This window comes from Amblyomma mixtum, chromosome 6, assembly GCF_055824585.1.
Source record: "Amblyomma mixtum isolate Tamu chromosome 6, ASM5582458v1, whole genome shotgun sequence".
In the NCBI taxonomy this organism is placed as follows: Eukaryota; Metazoa; Arthropoda; class Arachnida; order Ixodida; family Ixodidae; genus Amblyomma; species Amblyomma mixtum.
Genome location: NC_143017.1, coordinates 160,523,286 through 160,543,326, shown reverse-complemented (window position 1 = coordinate 160,543,326; position 20,041 = coordinate 160,523,286). Strand labels below are relative to the sequence as shown.

The following is a 20,041-nucleotide window of genomic DNA, read 5'->3' as shown; positions in this document are numbered from 1 at the left end:
ATTATCTCTCTCTGTGAACTCTCCTAATAGCTATCCGCTACTATTTCTAAAGTTTATGCCATAGTCGCCCACTGTCTGGTCCTCAGCCTGCTTCTTGCCTTACCTTGGCATTGAAGTGGCCCATCAGTACAGTGCACTGTGGCTTCACTTTTCTCATAACCGATTCCACGTCTTCATTGAAACTTTCGGCGATCTGGTGATCAGGCTAGAGTAGGCGCGCAGTCCTGTACCACCTTCAGTTTGTATCTCTTATTAAGCTTAATTAGCCAAACAAACTACGTTAAATGCATAGTGTGCCCTTTACTCGAAAACTGTACCCATTTTCCGGTAGCTATCGCGATGCATTTCGTGCATCGGCTGCAAGGAAGAACAATAACAAAAAAAATTTATAGGCGCTGATGCAACGGGTGAAGAGAGATAATTGATTCGCGCAATCACGACACAGATGCTTGAAGACTGATGATGGCGGCTGTCCATTTTTTGGCAGAGTCATGGTCGCTTTGCAATCAGAGAAACGTGTGGACATATGTGCAGTTTGGCAGCCAGTTGTATGGGAGAGTCAATACCAAACAAAAGCGTGTGTCCAAGTCAGCTAGGAACTCTGTGTTCGTGTGACTTGTCCAGCTGCATGTTTTTACAGCGCTTACCAGAGGCTGTGTTCGGGGTGCTCTCGAGCGGCGCGTTGGCGGGCAGAGTCCTGAGCCCATTCTTCCTCTGTATAAGTGCAGCTTTCCGAGTAAGATGCATGCTCCGCCGGGATTTGGCTGCATTCATGTCTGCTCGCGTCGTGCTGTACCACGTTGTCTCGAGGTCACAGAAAGATGGTTCCGCTTGCATTTTCACTTCGCGACTGTCGTAATGCCATTCAAGCGGAGCTGGTAAGAGTTCACGCCTTCAGCAAAAATGAAGCCTATGTTCATTTTTAATACCAGGCTAACACTCACTTGAAAAACGAAACAGCACTTGTGTGTCCCTTTATTGATCATTGTACACTACGAGGGGAATAAATACAACCGACAGGAGATGTAATGATGCTGTCTAAAAACAGAACACAGCAAAAATTAAGCTATAAAAATGTGACGCTTTCACGAAATGTGTGGTCTTTCTCGGATACCGACGGTGACGTCCTTAGCGCTCATAACTCCGGTGCCCATGCCAAACTCTATCGGTACCTGCAAATGATGTTGAAGACGGGTAAGCCGCGATGGCTATGACCAGTTCGAAGCGACAGAACAGTGTGGGGCGCCTCAAACCAACCAGTATAGAAAGACCGGCTTAGTTTGGGAAGGCGTCATCTGGTTCGAAATTGTTATTAAGCCAACACTAAACAAACAACAGAAGATCAGTCTGTCTCACTTTGTTTTTTTTTTTTTTTTTTTAGATAGCTCGCTCTCAGCGCAGCTGTCATTGGGAGTCAGGTACGTATACGTCAAGTGCCATGTAGGACCTAGTTCTATTGTCACAGTGACCCCCAACAGCACACATACCGTGAGACAGGTGCATAAACGCGTGTAAGTAACGTGCAGGGAATAACTTGACCGAAAAAAAAAAAAAAAAACTCTCTCCCGCGACCTTGTCATTAAGACTACAAAAGTACACGAAGATAAGAGCACCATGCAAAGTGCCGTGCACCTTTCCTCCACCCACCTTTGTCCTCTCGGTCGGCACGAACTGTACGTTGCGTACGGAGAGTAGAAGACACAGCTTGACGGCCTGCAGGGCCAGGCGCATGCCCATGCAGTTGCGGGGGCCGGCGCCGAATGGCAGATACGAGTACGGTCGTATGGAGTCCGCGTTTTCTGCGTTGAATCTGCACCGAGGTGCGCGGATTAGGACGGACACTCGTATATTGTCTCCAGAAAAGCCAAGATTCTCCTCTCATCCCGACGGCACTCGCAAAACGAGGAGCCATACAATCTACACAGATGTTTCCTTCCTTTCGCAATAGTCCTCCCTCTATTATACGGAGTCCTAGAACGTCAATTTTAGATTTACTGCACCATTTGTGCAAAGAGAGGAGCTTTGTTATTCAAGCTGATTTTTTGACCCTGCCGCCGAGGCTTAGCTCTTGCATAACGTGTACCTAACAGCGGCAAACCACGCAGTGTGAGTGGGTGAGAGAGAGAAAGAAGAACAGAAAAGCAGGAAGGTCAACAAAGCAACGCCAGATTTGATAAAGTAGTGGCTTTATCAGGAAAGGAAATGGCGCAGTAACTGTCTTCGTTCTCGGTGGACACCTCAACCGCACCTTCAAGGAAAGGAGTGAGGTGGCGGTGAAAGAAGAAAGGGAAAAAAAAGTGCCGTAGTGGGGGTCTCCGGAATAATTTCGACCACCTGGGGATCTTTAACGTTCACTGACATCGCACAGCACACGGGGGTCTTGCATGTGCACGGGGAAGGGGATGAAGGGAGCGATTGAGAAAGTTCGTTGCACGGAGCATTACTCCCCTCTGTAATGCCTTCAGCCCTGAGGGTATTAAATGAATTAAATAAATAAACAAAAAATAGTGCCAAATTTCTCCCCCAGGAATCTATCCCGGAGCCTCCCCTAGTAATTAATGTTAAGCTCCGCAGAAATAAATAAGCCTTTCACGCTTTGCGTCCATGGCGTGGTTGCGACGTGTGCCTATAACTGCGCTACTAGCCCTTTACACGGCTTTCGGCTCGCTCATAAGGCAACCGTTCGAACATTCACAAGTTGCGTCATAACATAGAATAAGACCTAATATGTGCACGCATTGTTGCAGCAGTGTCGTACTCACCTGTCAGGGTCGAACTTCTCCGGATTGGGAAAGAACTCTGGATCATGGTGCATCGCGTAGACTGGGACTCCGATCACGCACCCCTTTGGTACCCTGATTCCTGTGTCGCCGAGGACGTAGTCCTCGTGGGCTGATCTTTCGATCCTGCACGATAACGAGAAAACGTCCGCGTGAATGTTATGCAGAAACACTGCAGCAGGTTGAGACACTCAAGTAACTTCCTGAAAAAAAAAAAGCTTTCTTTTCAAAATAACTCCTTGCAAGGTAATGTGGACAGGAGATAAAGAAGCCCCTTGAAGAATGCTTTACAGTTTTCAATTTCGAGCGAATTAAAACCTGCGCACATTGCACGAGCTCGTAGATTGCGGCTATTTTATGTGTTGCTATTCTTCGGCTCAAATAGAATGCTCTGTCGGCTTCAGCTGTTATGTTCACCCATACCGATCAATTCTGGACAAAAGCAGCTTTCAACGGAAAGTGTGTTATGAACGCTGTGTTTTCATACATTATAAAATTGCACAATAACAACGAATATATCCGCAGATTTCTCTTCGGCAGGCTTAAATTTTTTTTGCTATCGTCAAAGACGTTCCCCATTGCTTTTCTATGGCAGTCTTAACTACTTGATGCGAACGATGGAAAAACTTTAAAAGAAAGATTTTGCTGCGCATTAGAAGAATGGACTGTTATCTTCAATATTTTCATAACATTACCTTACAGTATTCCAATATTAAAAATTTTTGGCTAGAAAATCTGGACTCGATCGAAACAGGAAGCTTTCTTCTGCAACTTACGGTTGCACAGAACTCACCGTGGGCCTGGTGGATACACCCTCAGGGTCTCCGACACGACACAGTTCAGGTATGGCAATTTGAAGACGGCGTCAAAGCAGTGATCATTTCCCTGCGTAGAAATATTACCATGGTCTGGTATTCAGGAAACATTTTTCAGTGAGTCAAAAGGACAGAACCGCTTTTGTTTCTGGAGGATCGCGGAAGTATTCAACCTTTTAGACGGCTTAACCGTTTCAACCACTGTCACTTACATGAATTTCGAAATATTCATCGACCTCCTCTCGCAGCTTGGCCTGCACATCTGGGTTCAGTGCCAGCAGGTAGGTTGCGAAGGCAAGGGCGGAAGATGTGGTGTCGATTCCGGCGAGGAAGAATAGCACGCACTGCGCCAAGGCTTCATTTTCAGACAGGGCTGCAGAAAAAGAAGCCATAAAATGAACTAGATAAAAAAAACTGACGGCAACTCGTCGGCGCGCTTGAAATACTCCCCGCGCACTGCCTCAGGCAGAGAATATTTATGTGGAGGCCTTTGAACAAACCCTGCTTTCGAGGTTCAACGAAGCGGCAGCCTCCGAGAATCCCTGGACGTCTTGCTGTCAGCCACGGAGTTAACACAGGAAATTAACGAATCTAGTATGCCCTAGCAATTAGCGCACTGTAGCCTTTCTTAAACATTCCCAAGCCACCATGTGTCCTGGGAACTTCGAGAGTGATAACACTCCCACTCACGCTTTTTGCATGGGCCGAGGAGGTGGCCACAGCGGCGAATTCAATGGCCTTGGAATTTCTGAAAAAGACTGTTCACCTGTTCCTGGCAGGTCTGGCTATGAACAGACCGTGTTTGTGCACTGTACTGAGCTCCCTGACATCTATGTACAACTCCTTCACGTTTGTACACCTTGTAGCCCTCTCCGTATGCTGAACATCTATATTCTTTTATTCTCGTTCGAATGTTTTGTAGTGAAAATGACGCGAGGGCCTGTGTGCGAAAAAGAAGCTCTCCGTTCCCCAACATCAATTTTCTTTCGTTCAAATTTAAGCAGCGCTAACTTTTAGGACGAATACACAGAGGACATGACAGGACGGGCGCTGACTCCAAATATATTTATTGAACACGTTTTTCGTAGAACATATAAGAAAATACGACCGTAAGAAATAAGAATATAAGAAAGTTGCCCAAGTAACTAAAAGTGTCGTGGTGGTGAAGATATCGGCCTGAGTGCATTTCGTCAAGCATACAATCCTTTGTGGATGCCTGATAGGTAGGGCGACCAGGGTTTAAAGAACAAGCTGGCGAATGGTAGGGAAGGACATTCCAAGCGCGCGGTGGTACCTGAATACGAGTTATTTCCAGAGCAGCCTAATTTTACGAAGTGGACAAATGAGCTACGCGGCAGTTCTGAGATATTCGCTACCAGAAATCGCAATAAAGCAACAAAAATTGAACATAAAACTACCAACGTTTCTCGAACCTCCTATATGAGAACTGCACTCTCCGTTTACGAATGCTCTCTGTCCATAAAGCTCGCAGAAAGACATGGACGACATACAAGCGGTTGTCTGTCGTCTTCACATGCATGTCCGTTCCTTTCTGCGCTCTTCGTGTCGAACATATTCTTCTCTCCTTTGTGCAGGCATCATTATTAGCGAAAAAGTATAAGAGCAGCTCAGAAAGACGCTGAGGCGCCACAGCTACATGTTTGCGAACGCTGTTATATTTACGGGGCCCCTTACCGGAAGTAATATCCGGAGCATCGGCAAGCGGACCTTCCTGAGCGTCCATCATCAGCTGCAGGAAGTCTTCCTGGCGCTAAAAAGATACGAAAATGGAGCTTCAGACAGAGCTCTCTGTACTGTAATAAGAGGCTACGTTAGTACAGTTTTATCGCATGATTACCGATTCGCATTAGGTGGTCCCCTCGCTCATCGCAATCTGAAGCGTTGTTCGTTCTGGGCAGTATTTGTTCGCGACAATGTATACGAGAGAAAATGATGAACGGAAAGGCAGGGTATACGTTAGTATAATGTATAATGTAATATAATGTTAGTGTAATGTATGTACTGATCACATCCCGAACGGGAAGCGCCAGGTAATAAATACCAGCCGTTTTTCTTTCCCTTCGTTTTATTTATTTATTTATCTATTTATTTATTATAGTAATTATTTACTTAAGTTCGCTGTTAATTTGTTTTTCGCTGTTGTTCGCTGTTGTTTGTTGTTCGCTGTAATATTTACTTAAGTTCGCTGTTAATTTAAAAAACAAGGCAGGGGCTCGGCAACACCACTAGACAAACATAATTGGTTCTTACCAGCTTACCAGCTGTTTTGCTTTCCTTTCTTGTATAATGCTAACGGAGAGGTCCTTGAAGCACTGAACAATTTCCGAGTTGAAACCCTTCATTTTCAATGCTTGTACTAGTCCCGGGAACAGAACTGGAAAAGAAACAAATTTTATGAGCAGTCCACTGCGCTGAGACTTCCGGCGTTTCACTGTCCCAAAATCCAAGCAAAATAATGCAACAGGAAAGATTCTGCACTCACACAGCATCATCAGGCGCAGGTTAAAGCCGCCAGATAACGCCTTCCTTGCGTTCGTCACGTATTCGTTGGTAGCGTCGGTGTGGGAATCGAGTTTGGTGCCGAAGGCGCATCTCGCAATAACGTCAAATGCGTAGTGACCGTAAAACCTGTACAAAGGAGCCACTAGTTGTAAACAAGTCTGCAGCAATAGTAGAAGTACTAGAAATAGTTTGCGCTGCATTTATTAAATTTTCTGCACCTCTCTCGCACATTCCCGTCACGGATAAACTATACATTGGTTCATTAACGCGAACTTCCGGTGAAGTACTACCAGCGTCAAATGAAATGCGAACAAAACACCTGAAACGCGAGCACAAAAAATCAAGCATAGGCTGGAGGTGAAATACAGGCGTGGGCTATTAACATTTCAGAAGAGCGGTCTTTTCGGCTTCTATGGGAAAATCAACTGCTCATGTATTTTGCCTCCCTAGTATAATATCTGCGAGTTGTTCTGTTCGCGTTTCAATTGGCTTGTTCGCGTTTCAATTGACGCTGACAGTACATGTATGCTTCTCCGCGTGCAAAAATGGTGTAACGTTAGTCGGCTTGTTTTCTGCGGGATTCTCGATTGTCGCGGATATGTTGGCACGCTAACAGCGGAGCTCTAACTGATTCACTGCCTGCTGCCGGGGTGAGATTATTGACGCATCGGATGCCTGTCGCGCATAGGTAACTTTCAGCCTCCGGTCATTCGTTGTGCCTTGTAAGAAGAACCATCAGAGTTTAAATAAAAAATATCCCGTCGTCGTAGTTGTATAGTAGTAGTAGTAATAGTGGTATTCGTGGTAGCAACAACAACAACAATATTAATTATAATGACGGTAATAATAATAATAATATCCTTGTCTCTATCTGACAACCTGTTCCCAACTTTATGTTCTCATCAGGAGCGAGCAGCTGGAAGCAAGTTTTCTTCATTCGACATTTTTTTTTTTTATACTTCAGCATATTTAAGTTCTTCACTCACTGCTTGATCTCAACGTCCTCTTTGAGCTGTGCTGCCTTCTTCATATGGTCTAGAGTTTTCTTGGCGCAATCCAGAATCAAATCATTCATCTGGAACACATTCATTTAGGTCAGTCATTACGGTCCTCATCTGTCGGCCCGGATCTCAGATTGAAATGTGACTAGATGACCGTGATGTTATATATCTTTATTTATTACACATACAAGAGCACATTTTACGGGCCTGCCAGAGGCGAACAGGGATATGAGTGGTAGTGTCCGGCACTTGAGAGCACCGAAATAACCATAGAACTACAGGACTGCAGCAGGATACCATTAAAAACAAATGGACATGCAGCAGTGAAGAAAAAGCTACGATATTTCAGTTTTTAGAATCTAACTTTATTTAGCGCTCTAAAATTTGCGCCCGAGGTCGGTGGGATGACAGTATGAGACATTTTACACAAAAGAAAACCATTTTTCTCATCATATTAGGCGACAGTTTGCTCCCACAGTAAATTATTTGATGAACAAATCTTTTCTGCGCTGCGTGAAGGTATTGGCAATTATATGTTTTTTTATTACAAAATGAAAAAGAGTGACTTTTCACAATAACCTAATGCATCAATACTTCCCACGCGAGCCTTTTCCGGCGATCACTCCTGGATCCCGCCAAAGCATGGAGTCCAGGAAGCTGTCAGTGAACGCCTAGATCACTATCCCCAGTATTGGAGAAACTTCTCAATTTTATACTAGGCGCTGCTGGCTTTTCTGTCGCTTAAGGGACGCAAGACGCTTATCCAAATATACTCAAGTGAAATATTCTTGGTAGGATGGCTTGGCCACTGCATAAGGTCCAACGTCTCCTTCATCCAATATTTCACAAAGGTATAAAAGTGCTTGAGGTCGTAATTCTTTTGAAACACGTATTAAAATCCACGATTTTTGAGTGCCTATGGAATCATAACCCCTTCAAGAATGCCCAGCCTTTTCGCTCATGGTACCTTGACTACACTCAACGAAACAAACTCCGCGAGTGGATAATCAGCCCTGTACCACTAAGTTCCCACCTATGTTGTTTAATGTGGTGACAACGAAGTCCATATTAATTGCATTTGAGGCGACGCATACAACGGAATACCGTGATTCCCACACAACAAGAACTTCGATTCATCTAATTAAATCACTCTTTTTCATTCGTGACCTATCGACACTGGGTGTTCTTTTAGCTGCATCATCCTGGAAACCCAGTTTTTTTCACAGGTGTGCGGGGTTTGAGGTGGACTCCTGTCGTTCAGTTCAGCCCATTGTATATGACGTCTCACAGTCCATGGAGTTGCTGTAGAGCCTGATAACAGGGCCAGATCTTTTGAAATGTCGATAACAGTCCGTTTAGAGTTTTTTTAGTCTCGCGCAAACAATGTCTTTCTCGACAATTTGACTGGTCGTTCTCTTGTGCCTCCTGCGAAGATCGAGAAACCAAACCTCCTCTGAACCTATATCTCTTCAAAAATTGCGATGGCATGAACTGCGCTACTCTTAAATCCAGTGAAATCTGTTAGTGTTTCATCACATAGTTGCTGCCGCAGATAACTGCTGTCTGAGTAGTCCTGAAGGTGTTATGTTAACCTCCCACTCCGCTCATTGCTTAAAAAACTATGCAGTAATACATGTAATCGGAGAATAGTCGCCTGGAAGTGACTACAAGTTAATAATAATTTAGAACACAATTTAATAATACCTTACAGCAGACGGAAAATGATGCTGCTAGAAGCGCCCGTGAAAGGACAAAAATGGAAAACCAACTGACGGCAGTTTCACCCTCAAAAACTCCAGTCGGAACATGAGCGCATTCATCATAATATATTCAGAAATAGCAAATATGTCTTACATATCCGTGATATCTTGAATTTAGGCGAAGAAACTGAAAATATAATATCCTTTTGTTCACTACTGTATACCCAGTTTATCAAGCATGTCATGTAAAGTTATGCAGCCAACTATGTAAATAAACCAACATTTGTTCTCTTTGTCCACAAGAATGGAAAGGAAACATCTTACCCGGCAGTTTATTATCAGTAAGAGGGATACACAAGGACCGACCGTTCACCGTATTTAGCGCGTGCCCGGCGTTGTTGGACACCTGAGAATTATTATCAACTACAGCATTTGAACTCTAATTTCATTAGAATGCTCCAGGTCCCAGAAATCGAAGCAAAAAGAATTAGTTCTTCGTTTCATTGCTCAAATATTAACCCGCGCAATTTAGACGTTATTATTGCTTAATTACGTATCTTTTAATGCGAAAGCATAACTGAAACGCCGGCGGTGTAACATGTAAAGTGACATTCGAATCAAATCAAGCTTTATTTTAACATCGTGATGTTGGGTGGGCACATACAAAAAGCCAAAAAGAGGCTTGACGGAGAACGTGCCCCCCTATACAGAGCAGAGGTGGTTACATCAGTGGGGTGAGTTACAAATAAACAGTAAAAAACATCATGTGGTATCTGCATGCAGCAAAGGTTAATAATTGCATAGGACCACTATACAGGCTTATTAATGGATAGAAGAACAACAACAAAAAAAACAGCAAATGCATCCATTGAAATTCATTAATACGGTCATTTAAGCACTACAGGAGTTATATATACTATTAAGCATTTGGGGAACCAGAACTCGAAGCATTTGGCAACCATAATTAGTGCGGGAGCGAGGTATGTACCAATCATCATTAGCTCGCGTAGTGTACGGTTTGTCTTTGGGGGTTAAGCGAGCTAGAATGTCGAAAAATGGGTTCTTGTTTTTTCGGCTGGTTTTATAACGACGAATTAATAACATGTTGTGAAGTTCATTGACAGGTGTTATTCTTTATGAGGAAAAAAGCGGAGACCTGTGGGCATCGTAAGCTACGTTGGCAGTAATGCGAAGAACTTTTTTTTTTCGGATTTTTCAAGTTTATTATATTTGAGAACGTTGTCGTGCCCCATACCAAATGACAGTACATTAGGTTTGGTTTGGTTTATGGGGTTTAACATCCCAAAGCGACTAAGACTATGAGAGACGCCGTAGTGGAGGGCTCCGGAAATTTCGACCACCTGGGGTTCTTTAAAGGGACACTGAGGAGAGCTCTATTGATATTTTTTTTTATAGCAAAATCTCCTCTAAATTTCTCCTCCAAAGAAATTCGACCGCCACGGCCGGGATCGAACCCGCGTCTTTCGGGTCAGCAGCCGAGCGCCATAACCGCTGAGCCACCGCGGCGGCCGACAGTATATTAGATTGGAATAAAAGAATGAAATGTATAATAACACCTTAAGCTTCTGAGGCAATAAGAAGCGCACCCTGGAGATGATTCCTACTACTCTAGAGAGTTTAATTCATAAAGCAGGCTCACCCTTCTGAGCTTTCCTGTGGTGAATGCTGGACTGGCAGGTGGCCTGAGTTTTTTCCAGCGTTCCACGGGGGCAAGGCTCATCATGTCGTCAAGAAGAGGGTCGAAAAGCAGCAGTGGCTGTCATGATAACAAAAGAAGGCATAATAGATTTGCTTTCAGCACCAACTATAGCCTCTTATTAACTACTTACGCAGAAACTCAAACTTGCACCAAGGCCCAAATTAAGCAAAAGCTAACAGTCATAGAGCACCACTATGCAGTTTATTTTTCCTGTTTCAACATCTAAATGTTTGGTTTGGTTTATTGCGGTTTAACGTCCCATAGAGACTCAGGCTACATCTAAAGCTTTCTCTGGATGTATGCTTCTACTTAACTGCAATGAACACCGCGTGTTGTTTATTGGATTACATCGTCTTATGAAAAGATTACACAGAACGTTTACTACATCCGAATCAGTGCGAAAGCGCGAATTCGTCCTACGTAGAAGACGACGACGAGCGGATGTTAAAAAAAAATAAAGCGGCGATAACCTAGCGGTCTCGCACAGCGACCTTCGACTGTTTCACAGAACTATTTCTTTTGGCTCAAATGTCAATAAACCCTGTCCTGTGCCAGCTGCGGCCATCATATATCCCCGCAAACTCCCTAATTTCATCCGCTCACCTTACTTTCTACTGCCCCTGCTACGCTTGCCTTCCGTTGGAATCCATTCCGTTATACCCTTAACGACCGTCGGTTATCTTGCCTTCGCGTTGCATGCCCTGCCCACGCCTCACTTCTAAGCAAAAAGACAAGAGGAAGGAAGTGTGCTGTGACCTTTCGGAGTGGATTCAAATGGATCAAGATATCCTCGCAAACGTCATTTCGGGTGATTACACATGGACGTTCGAGTGCGATCCAGAAGCAAGTCGTCAAAGTGAGGAGCGGCACACTTCAAACTCACCACGGCCAAAAAAAGGACACAAGTGTGGCGAATTGGGCTTGTTGGTAAAGGTTCATACTTAAAGCAGCGCGAAAGACGGGACAAAAGAAGGAGACAACACAAGCGCTTGTGTTGCAAAAAGGGCGACAGAGCAAGTCCGACCGAGCAGCCGAAAGCCATTCCGGTTTCTGCGTTCCAGCACTGCTGTGAAGAGTGGAAACAACGACTCAGGCGCTGCATCATTTTCCAAGAGAAATATTTTGAAGTACACAGAGTTGATTTCCAGTAGAATTATAGATAAAGTTATCTACTGAAAAAGTCTCATTAATTTAATCACAGACCCTATATTCCTGATATACTAGAACGCCTTCGTTTTCTCGTAGTGTCTGAACGGATTAAAGGAACGATGAGGACAACTCTATCCAGCCTTTGCTCTTAGTAAAAATTGATTATATGCACCCTTCTAGCTTTTGCTGACAGCGTAATACCCCTGTCACACGGGCACGGCTGAACTCCTTTCAACCCCCTTCAACCAAGGCAAGATTTATCTCGAGGAAGACACGCGCCGTGTCACACAGCAGTCCTTAAGGGAAGAAAGCTTAAAGAAATTCCTAATGTAAGGAGATCGATCAATTCCCTCGAAGGGTGAAGGAAGTACTCTCGTTTCCAACGTGCTTTACTTCCAATTAGGAAAATAGAATTTTCCTTCAGTAATTTAATCTTTACTAGTAATTTTACTAACTTTTATCGCATAAAACAAGTCTTCCAGCTCGGTTAGTTATGCCTGATTCTAGCGACTGCACTATACTCTCAACGTGGGCGCGACGGCCTGCCTTGACAAGGCCACTTTGTTTTGATCTGTCACACGCATGCTCGTGCGTCGCTCGTGTAGCCACGTAGCATTCTTCCACGCCATGTAGCGCTATATGATCAACGACGTATTCGCCCATCCCGCACGACCTCCACTAACCAAGCGTCAGAGCGTAAAAATCGCAGAGTTGCAATACATTGCACGGGCATTGCACAACACCGCACATGGTGTCCAGCAGAGCGGACAAAAGCGCTTTGCTGAGAAACATATTCGTTGTTTTTTGCAAACATTTTGAGAGAGAAAAAAAGTATAAAAAATTTTCATTATTTGTTTTCAACATTTTTCTTTTATGTGTTGTGCTGGCGCCTCGATGGCCAGCGTCGCTTTCGGATTCGCGCGGACATCAAGGCATCCTATTTGTACTGAATGAAGAGCGCCTAATGGACTCCTGGCGGCTTCTCTGGGAAGCTCTGACAAGGCGACAGCTTCTTTGAGGGGGAAACTCCCTAGCGCTCCTTTAGGTGAAGGAAGTTCAAGGGAGTTCTGAGTCGGTCGTATGAGAGGGGTATAAGACGCATTTATAGCTGATAGAATTGGATTTAAAAACGGGAAGATTTTTTCGTCAACTCGATTCCAACTCGTCACGTCCGGACAGAAAACTATTCTCTTATCGCCGATAGGCAGTTAATGGCTCTGTAGTCCAGCCTCAAGGATCCGCACAAAATTGTCTTGACGTCACTAGCTTCCTTGCGAAAACGGCCGGTGGTGGCGACACCTGTATCCCATTTTTTGTACTGTTTTAAGCTTATGAAAGCTGTTTTCAGTTAAAGTTGCGTGTATGTTATTATGCTGAAAAAGACACTCACGAAACTGCTAAGACTTCGAGACTAAAAATTAGAAGAGGAAAAGTTTGTGTCAATCTCCCTTTCTCGCCACAGCGTCCCGGCCCGCATAGTACCTACCCGTCTGTTGCAAAGTGTCGGGAAGTCCTTCACAAGCACACGCTTGACCAATTCCGGTTCGCCGACAATCAGTGTAGGTTTGCCTCCTTCGTAAATTCTGAAAGTGCGAACAGAGAACCCGCCAGCGAGCGGGGAACACAGTCAGCGAGCTGCTGTTTGGTCATTCACGAATACACGGTGTAAGTGAAATACTCGTAATGTCCCTTACCCGAAAATTCTACCAAGTTTTCGGTAACGATCCTGATCCAATTTGTGGATGGGCTTGCAGAAAAAAAAACAAGAAAGCAATGAGAAAAACAAAAAGTAGGAGTGAGAATTTGGTCAGTTCGCCCGAACGAGAAATATTCAGGAGCAACGCGATCGCCTGATCTGAGCCCGGAATTAAAAATGTCCGCCCTCACTGGCGACTTTCGGTCAGTGTGGCAGGCAGTTCTGGGAAAGGCTAGATGGTAGGATAAGAAAGAAAAAAGAAACAAAAATAATATTGCCCGGCCCGCACCGCCTGAGGCACAACGGGCTAAAACAAAAAGCGATATACAGAGAGTAGAATGGGTGCGAAAAAGAAATAAAATAAAGTTTTCCAGCCCGCAAAAGCGATATACAACACGAAATGACATAACGATGCTCCTGCCGTGCTGCTGGCGGCGCCAGAAAGTCCCGAGCGGCGATATAAATATTAATCAGGCGTCGCCGTGGATGTGAAATTGTCTTTCAATGCCTGCCGCACTTCGACTCAAGTCGCGTATAAATCTCGTTTTACTCGATTGGTCTAGAGGTGAAAGACGGTCCTTGACTTTCACTCCTTGCGGGGAAAAGGAAAATTATGCACCCCCGCTCATACCGTCGTTTGAGGCGACTGGCTCGCGTGACTGTACCAATGCAATTTTTTTTCGGGTCACTGACATCCCGCAAACTTTTGTTGTCGTCTGCCCTCTATGGTTTATGCAACACCTCAGCGCAGCCGACAAAAACAGGAGTTTTCAGTCAGGACTTACGACAACGACGACGACTTTCTTAACACAGAGGAGAGTCCCCTTTACAGCGTTGCTTAAAAACTACTATTTAACAGGCCAGCATTAGTTCCAAGACGATTAGCGCCGCGTCATCGTTTTTTCAAACCTGTGCGCTTTAACAACACAGTTTAGGATCCTCACAAGCCTGAAGAGCACACTAGGTGTACCTCAGTTGTCAACAAGTAGTACGCCATTGCATCACGATTGCCCATGTGCTTTCAGCAGCAACTAACAGCCAATATACGTCTCATCATTTCTCCTGTGCAGATCACTTCAGGCACCAACATCTTCCCAGTCTACTACAAGCAGTTAACCAGCCACGACTGATACACTGGCTCTCTGTTTAAGCATCATTAACCGCTAAATCGATTATGCATCTATTTAGGGAGCAATCACAAATTCACAAAAATAGCAAACAGGGTCAGAAATGTTTCATGTTATGGATATGGCACCATTGTAGATATTCACCTCGCCAAGCAAGTTGTTTGCACTCTCCTTCCGACATACCCGCCATCTTTCGTTTAAAGCTTCAATGTCTCTTACTATCTCTGTTTTTTTTTTCTTTATTTATTTGGCTCTTTATTTCTTTCTTCTTTTTTTTGTTGACTTGCATGCGAACTCCATACGTGCCATATTTTCTCTAGCTCCGCAGCTGTGCAACAAGGTAGCTCAAAATTTGATTTTGTGCTTCTTATACTTTTCCCATTAACAAACAACACAAAAAGCATTTGATTGCAACCATCGGACCGAGTAGGTAGAATGACATAGTTTTGGTAACTCTCCTAGCTCATAGTTCCCAGCGACGCAAAATCGAAGGCAGGACAACAAGGCAAAGATGTCAAAACTGGCGACCAGTACGATTTATCAGTGATGACATGCGCACATATATTTACACGGGAGTGCAGTCGCTTCGTACAAGGCCAACAGAGCTTGCGGCACAGTCGTGGCATGCTCTTAAACAAACAAACAGCCAAATGCACAAAAATCGAAAACATAAACCCTATAGATATGGAAGCACCACCTTAGAAACAAAGGTGCATTTATTATCAAGATTTTGCGATCATGCCGCCGTTCCACTGAACCGGAGTGCCTGTAAACATCGTGTTGCTTTAACATGCCAAAATATGCTGCTTACCTTAACGAAGAACACCGACGCTGGACCGACAATCAAGGAGAACGCTTCGTAAGCAACATTCTGTTTCTCCCAGTAATTTCGGTTCCGTGCTGCATACCTGCCGAATCACAAAAATACAAGAAATGTGTGTAGGCGAATTATACAGATATCTCTCGTACTGCGCAACAGTTAACGTTTTATAGCGCTGGCGGCACCGGTTATCGTAGTAATGACTGAGCCTTCTACTGAGAGTAAATGTAGGTCAGCAAGTGCAAGCAAACAAGGCACAGATGCCTGCCACAAGCATCGTTCTGTAACAAAACAAACCCGCATCAAGCCTCTCGCTGAGCAAACTGAAATGCTCGCAAGGATGCGCTTGGAAAAGAGCCAAAAAGGTCCAAAGATACCCACAGGTAGAAGAGCACACATGTGGTAGCTGCAAGCACCACCCAGACAAGCAGGCCAATCAGCGCCATCGGGGCGTCTTCGGGATTGTGATGTCCACTGCAGGCGCCAATGAACAGCTCGCGGCGAACCTCAAAAGACCTGCTACTCTCCAGAGAAAAACTGAAATGAAAAGAGCGCTCAGATACGCTTTGCATGCGCTTTCCGTTTAAAACCCCTGCATCCAGAAAGTGGCGACATCCTCCTGCGCGCCTCCGGTTTCCTCCTCGATTTTCCTCGCTCTCTCGGTGTGCGCACGGCACGCTTTGAAGGCCGAGGCGCGGTCGCTGGCCCGAAGGCTGACACCAGTGAGCGCACCTGTGTTAGCGCTTGTTTATAGCTTTTATATTGAAAACAACTGCGCGCACGCAATTTAATGCTTTTGGCCATACTATGGGTTATATTTTGCACATCGATTTGGTATGGACCATGAAGGTGCTAAATATAGAACTCGGGCGATTTGAGCGTATGTCGCTGCCGATGCGCATTTACGTCGCAGCGCACGTTGGTTGTCATTTTCAAAAACGTTCCCTTTCTACGGGAACAGAATTACATGGCCTAACATACATTTATGCTTAATTTGTACGTTGCTAGATTTATTTCCGCGCTGACCAGCGCCAACCTCTAGGATGGCGGTTATTAGCTACCTTCCGCAGAAATATGATGAGGTGTCTTAGTCTACTCAAGGTAAGCTCAAAGATACATTTCCCAAGCATTCCTACCCAAAGAAGCCGAGCACTAGGCCAAGGGAAAGCTGGGACCCATTGTAACACCGGTGGGTACCTGGTGGCACTGGGGATCGGACACCGCTCCTCCCGCATACAAGACGGATGCTCAAACCTGAGCCACCGCTGCAGTGCCTGGTCTGAACTGGCCCAACTGGTTCATGGAACAATCCCTGGTTGGTTCCAAATGGAACTTACTAATTACAATTGGAACCAATTGGGGATTGTTTCATAAACAATTTACACTGGTTAGGACCAGTTAGGAATTTTAGGATATCAGGACGCCGTATAGAAAAACTTTATTCGGGTTAATCTAGAGCACATCCGATTTTTTTTTTCTGCGGTGATGTATCCATACAGAGAATTTTGTTTGTTTGTTTGTTTGTTTGTTTGTTTGTTTGTTTAGTAGTAGTAGTAGTAGAAAACTTTTATTGAGATCTTTTAAGAGATTCGCGGATTCGAAGCCTCCGTCGTCTTTCGTGGCGCCGGCGACTTGAGGCTTCTCTTCAGCAAGGTTGGGCCCCTAGTCCAGGGCTCCACTGAGTCGCGCTGCATCAGTAGCGTGCCGCACTAAGGCCCTTTGGGCCGCGAGCTCGCTGCTGGTTTGTTTACAATCATGTTGCGACCTTCATGGTCCAAATTCAACCCACCACCTCGTACTCAGTGTAAGAGCGTGTTACTGAACCAACAAAGCGATGTGACTAGACAAAGAGAAACGTATGCAAAAGACCTATTCATGTGATGGGTCGCAAAAGGGGTGCTACTTGCACACTACTTCGACTGTACCGGACGAATGTGAACGGGCAAGATGGCGTCACTTGGTGGCCAGCAGTGCACCGTCGGCGGAAGTCAGGCAAAAGACCACTATTTTTGTGTCAGGTCACGAGTTACTACAACTGGTCACCCCTTCTTATTATCGATGTTAAATGTTTCTCTTGGGTCCCAGTACAGCGCGTGGCAGCCGTTATTCCTGGTAGAGGCTGTCCACTGTGACAGCGTTGCGAAGGGCGTTAAAGGGCAACTCCGGCGATTTTTCAGCCATTTTAAGTTAATGGCTGTTTTGTGGTCCTAAGAACCTCCTGTAATGTGTACGACACAAGGTTTTAGCCGCCGCGGTGGCTCAGTGGCTATGGTGCTCGGCTGCTGACCCGAAAGACGTGGGTTCGATCCCGGCCGCGGCGGTTGATTTCTTTGGAGGAGAAATTCTAGAGGCTCGTGTACTGTGCGATGTCAGTGCACGTTAAAGAACCCCAGGTGGTCGAAATTTCCGGAGCCCTCCACTACGGCGTCTCTCATAGCCTTAGTCGCTTTGGGACGTTAAACCCCATAAACCAACCAACCAACGATACAAGGTTTTGAAAAGCAACCTCAAAATAATTTTTAAACAGCAAAAAACGCAAAACTCGAAACCGAAACCGCAAAACCGAAACCGGAGAGGTGCCTTCGTGCAGTATTCACTGTGACGTCACTAGCGGGTTCGCCGCGCTGCGAAGTTCGGAGCCGCGCTGTCGACATGGCTGAAGCGCGGAGAACAGCTTTTCTTAGACCAGCGAGTCTTTAGAAGACGACTCATTCGGCGATTTCGGACTGGACGAGTCGCCTTTCAGGTATGATCCACCGCCGCGCGAGCTAGCCGAGTCACACGGTTTTGGGTTCACGGTTTGTGAATTTCTATAATGTGTACTTTCTTTTCGAGTGACTGCTTTTGAGTGGAATGAACTATATTTTATTTATGTTCATCATACTTATTTGTTGTCCATTATTGATTATAAATGTCTCTCCTGATGGATTCTGTATTTTTCTGATGGTTTCTGCACAGGGTTTTGCTAAAACAGTTTTTATTTTGTTTAAATATTGGCACAAGTGTTGTGCATAATTTCAAACATCATGTTAAATTGTTTTCGCTCAAAGTGCTTTGTTCGTTTTTCTTCGTTAGTTTACGATTTGTTTATTCAGAGTGCATCGCTACCAACTTTGTTATGGGGTCAGGGGACCCAGCCAAGTACAGGTTTTGTACCTTTTGTTCCCGGCCCTTAGTTTTACTGAGAACTAAAATGTTAATAAACTCAAACTCAACTCAAACTCACACCACAGGCCGCGTCACCTGCAGCATGGAGACGGTCTGAACTCGGAGAAGTAAGCATTTGAGTCATTTCTCGTGCATGCATTTGTGACACAGTCGTCAGAACAAAAGTTAATGTGATGCTCCCGCTGATAGCTGTTCGTGTGGCGAGTGACGGTCGACCCAGCCTGACGAAAGAATCTGCTGCCGAAACGTTGCCGCGGTGCACAACGTCCTTACAGGGGAATGCATAACCAAAAGTCCTCTCTTTGCGAAGCTTTGTCTTGACGGTGAGCTTTTGGAAGTGAATTCACGGCAGCCACAGTTCTACAATCCAACATACTTTATGCGCGCTCTCCGTGGTCCGCTTCCTCTTGAAGGCCGCGCTTCGTTCAGCTGGCCGCTGCGATGGGCGGTTGTACGCGAATAACGTTGGCACAGAATCTGCCCTCAAGTCCCGGTTGAACGAAGCCTTAGCGAGTCCAAAGCTCCCTGTGAGGTACACGCTGTCTTCATAGCAGTCTGGCGCGAAATGTTCCGAGCACAAGCGGGAATGCTTCCTCGGAGACCAGTTGACACGCCGGGCAGCTCTCACCCAATTGTCGCGAAGGTTCTTATCGCTAGGAAACCTATGGTATGATCACACCCGTTGTCACAGATGAAGAATTTGTGCAGCCCACAGCACATCAGAAGTTGCCGTGACCCATCTGGCGTACACATCACATCAAGCACGTTGAGATGGCGCAAAATAATTCAGGAGACCTCCACTAGAGCACCTCTTTCTTCCTTTCTTCATTCACTCCTCCCTTACGTCCCGGTTCGGGTGTCCGTTACTGCGTCATTTACATTCCTCAAAATCAATTTTAAGTTTTCCCCTGCACTGCCAACGCCAGCGCGCGCCCGACTAGCTTGACACGCCGCCCCGCCAGTGACATCACAGTACAGGGTGGCCTGTAGAAGTTGCTCGATCAATGGGTGCCGCTCGCGTCGAGGAGCGCTTGTCTTCAAAATTCGCTTGCCAAAAAACTACGCCGCTTTCAGGTGCGAAATTTTACATGAGATATCAGACTACCATAAGGAATAGTCTTCAAATTTCATTTCGATCGATGAACATCGAAAAATCGCCGGAGTTGCCCTTTAAGGCGTCCGTTGTGAAGAAATTCTGGCGTCCTCGGCGCTGTCGTGGTCGTCGGTGGCGTTAGAGGAAAAACAGTTGTCCCCTTAGGTGCCCTAAGTGCCACCTATGTCACGTGACCTTGTGACGTCGTCACAATCTGCCCATCGGATTGTGAACAAATTGCCCACCATGGCAGGTGTCAGATAAATTAACATTTGGCCGCGAGCAGTTGCTCTGGGAGAGCAACCAGGTTTTCACAAGCCCTACCGGTGTCCCTGTTTGAAACTGTTACCGGCCGGGGCAGTGGCGCATCGTTAAACCGCGCCTGGAGTTGTATGAGGACTCCCAGGGGTCTATGAATGTAAGGTAGAGAATGACCAATTCTGCATATA

At 45.4% G+C, this 20,041-nt stretch overlaps 1 protein-coding gene across 1 annotated transcript; it reads right to left on the bottom strand.

The window, feature by feature from the left end:
- Positions 1 to 631: 631 nt before the first annotated feature.
- Positions 632 to 16,835, bottom strand: LOC149340992 (cytochrome P450 3A8-like). Its single transcript, XM_089549947.1, has 14 exons — positions 15,713 to 16,835; positions 15,323 to 15,419; positions 13,383 to 13,435; positions 13,175 to 13,271; positions 10,480 to 10,596; positions 7,105 to 7,193; positions 6,099 to 6,244; positions 5,875 to 5,990; positions 5,291 to 5,366; positions 3,808 to 3,968; positions 3,574 to 3,665; positions 2,763 to 2,906; positions 1,648 to 1,810; positions 632 to 1,172 (listed from the first exon to the last, which is right to left on the bottom strand). The coding sequence occupies exons 1-14, from the start codon at positions 15,901 to 15,903 to the stop codon at positions 1,086 to 1,088; spliced, it is 1,629 nt and encodes a 542-aa protein (XP_089406073.1). The 5' UTR covers positions 15,904 to 16,835; the 3' UTR covers positions 632 to 1,085.
- Positions 16,836 to 20,041: the final 3,206 nt, after the last annotated feature.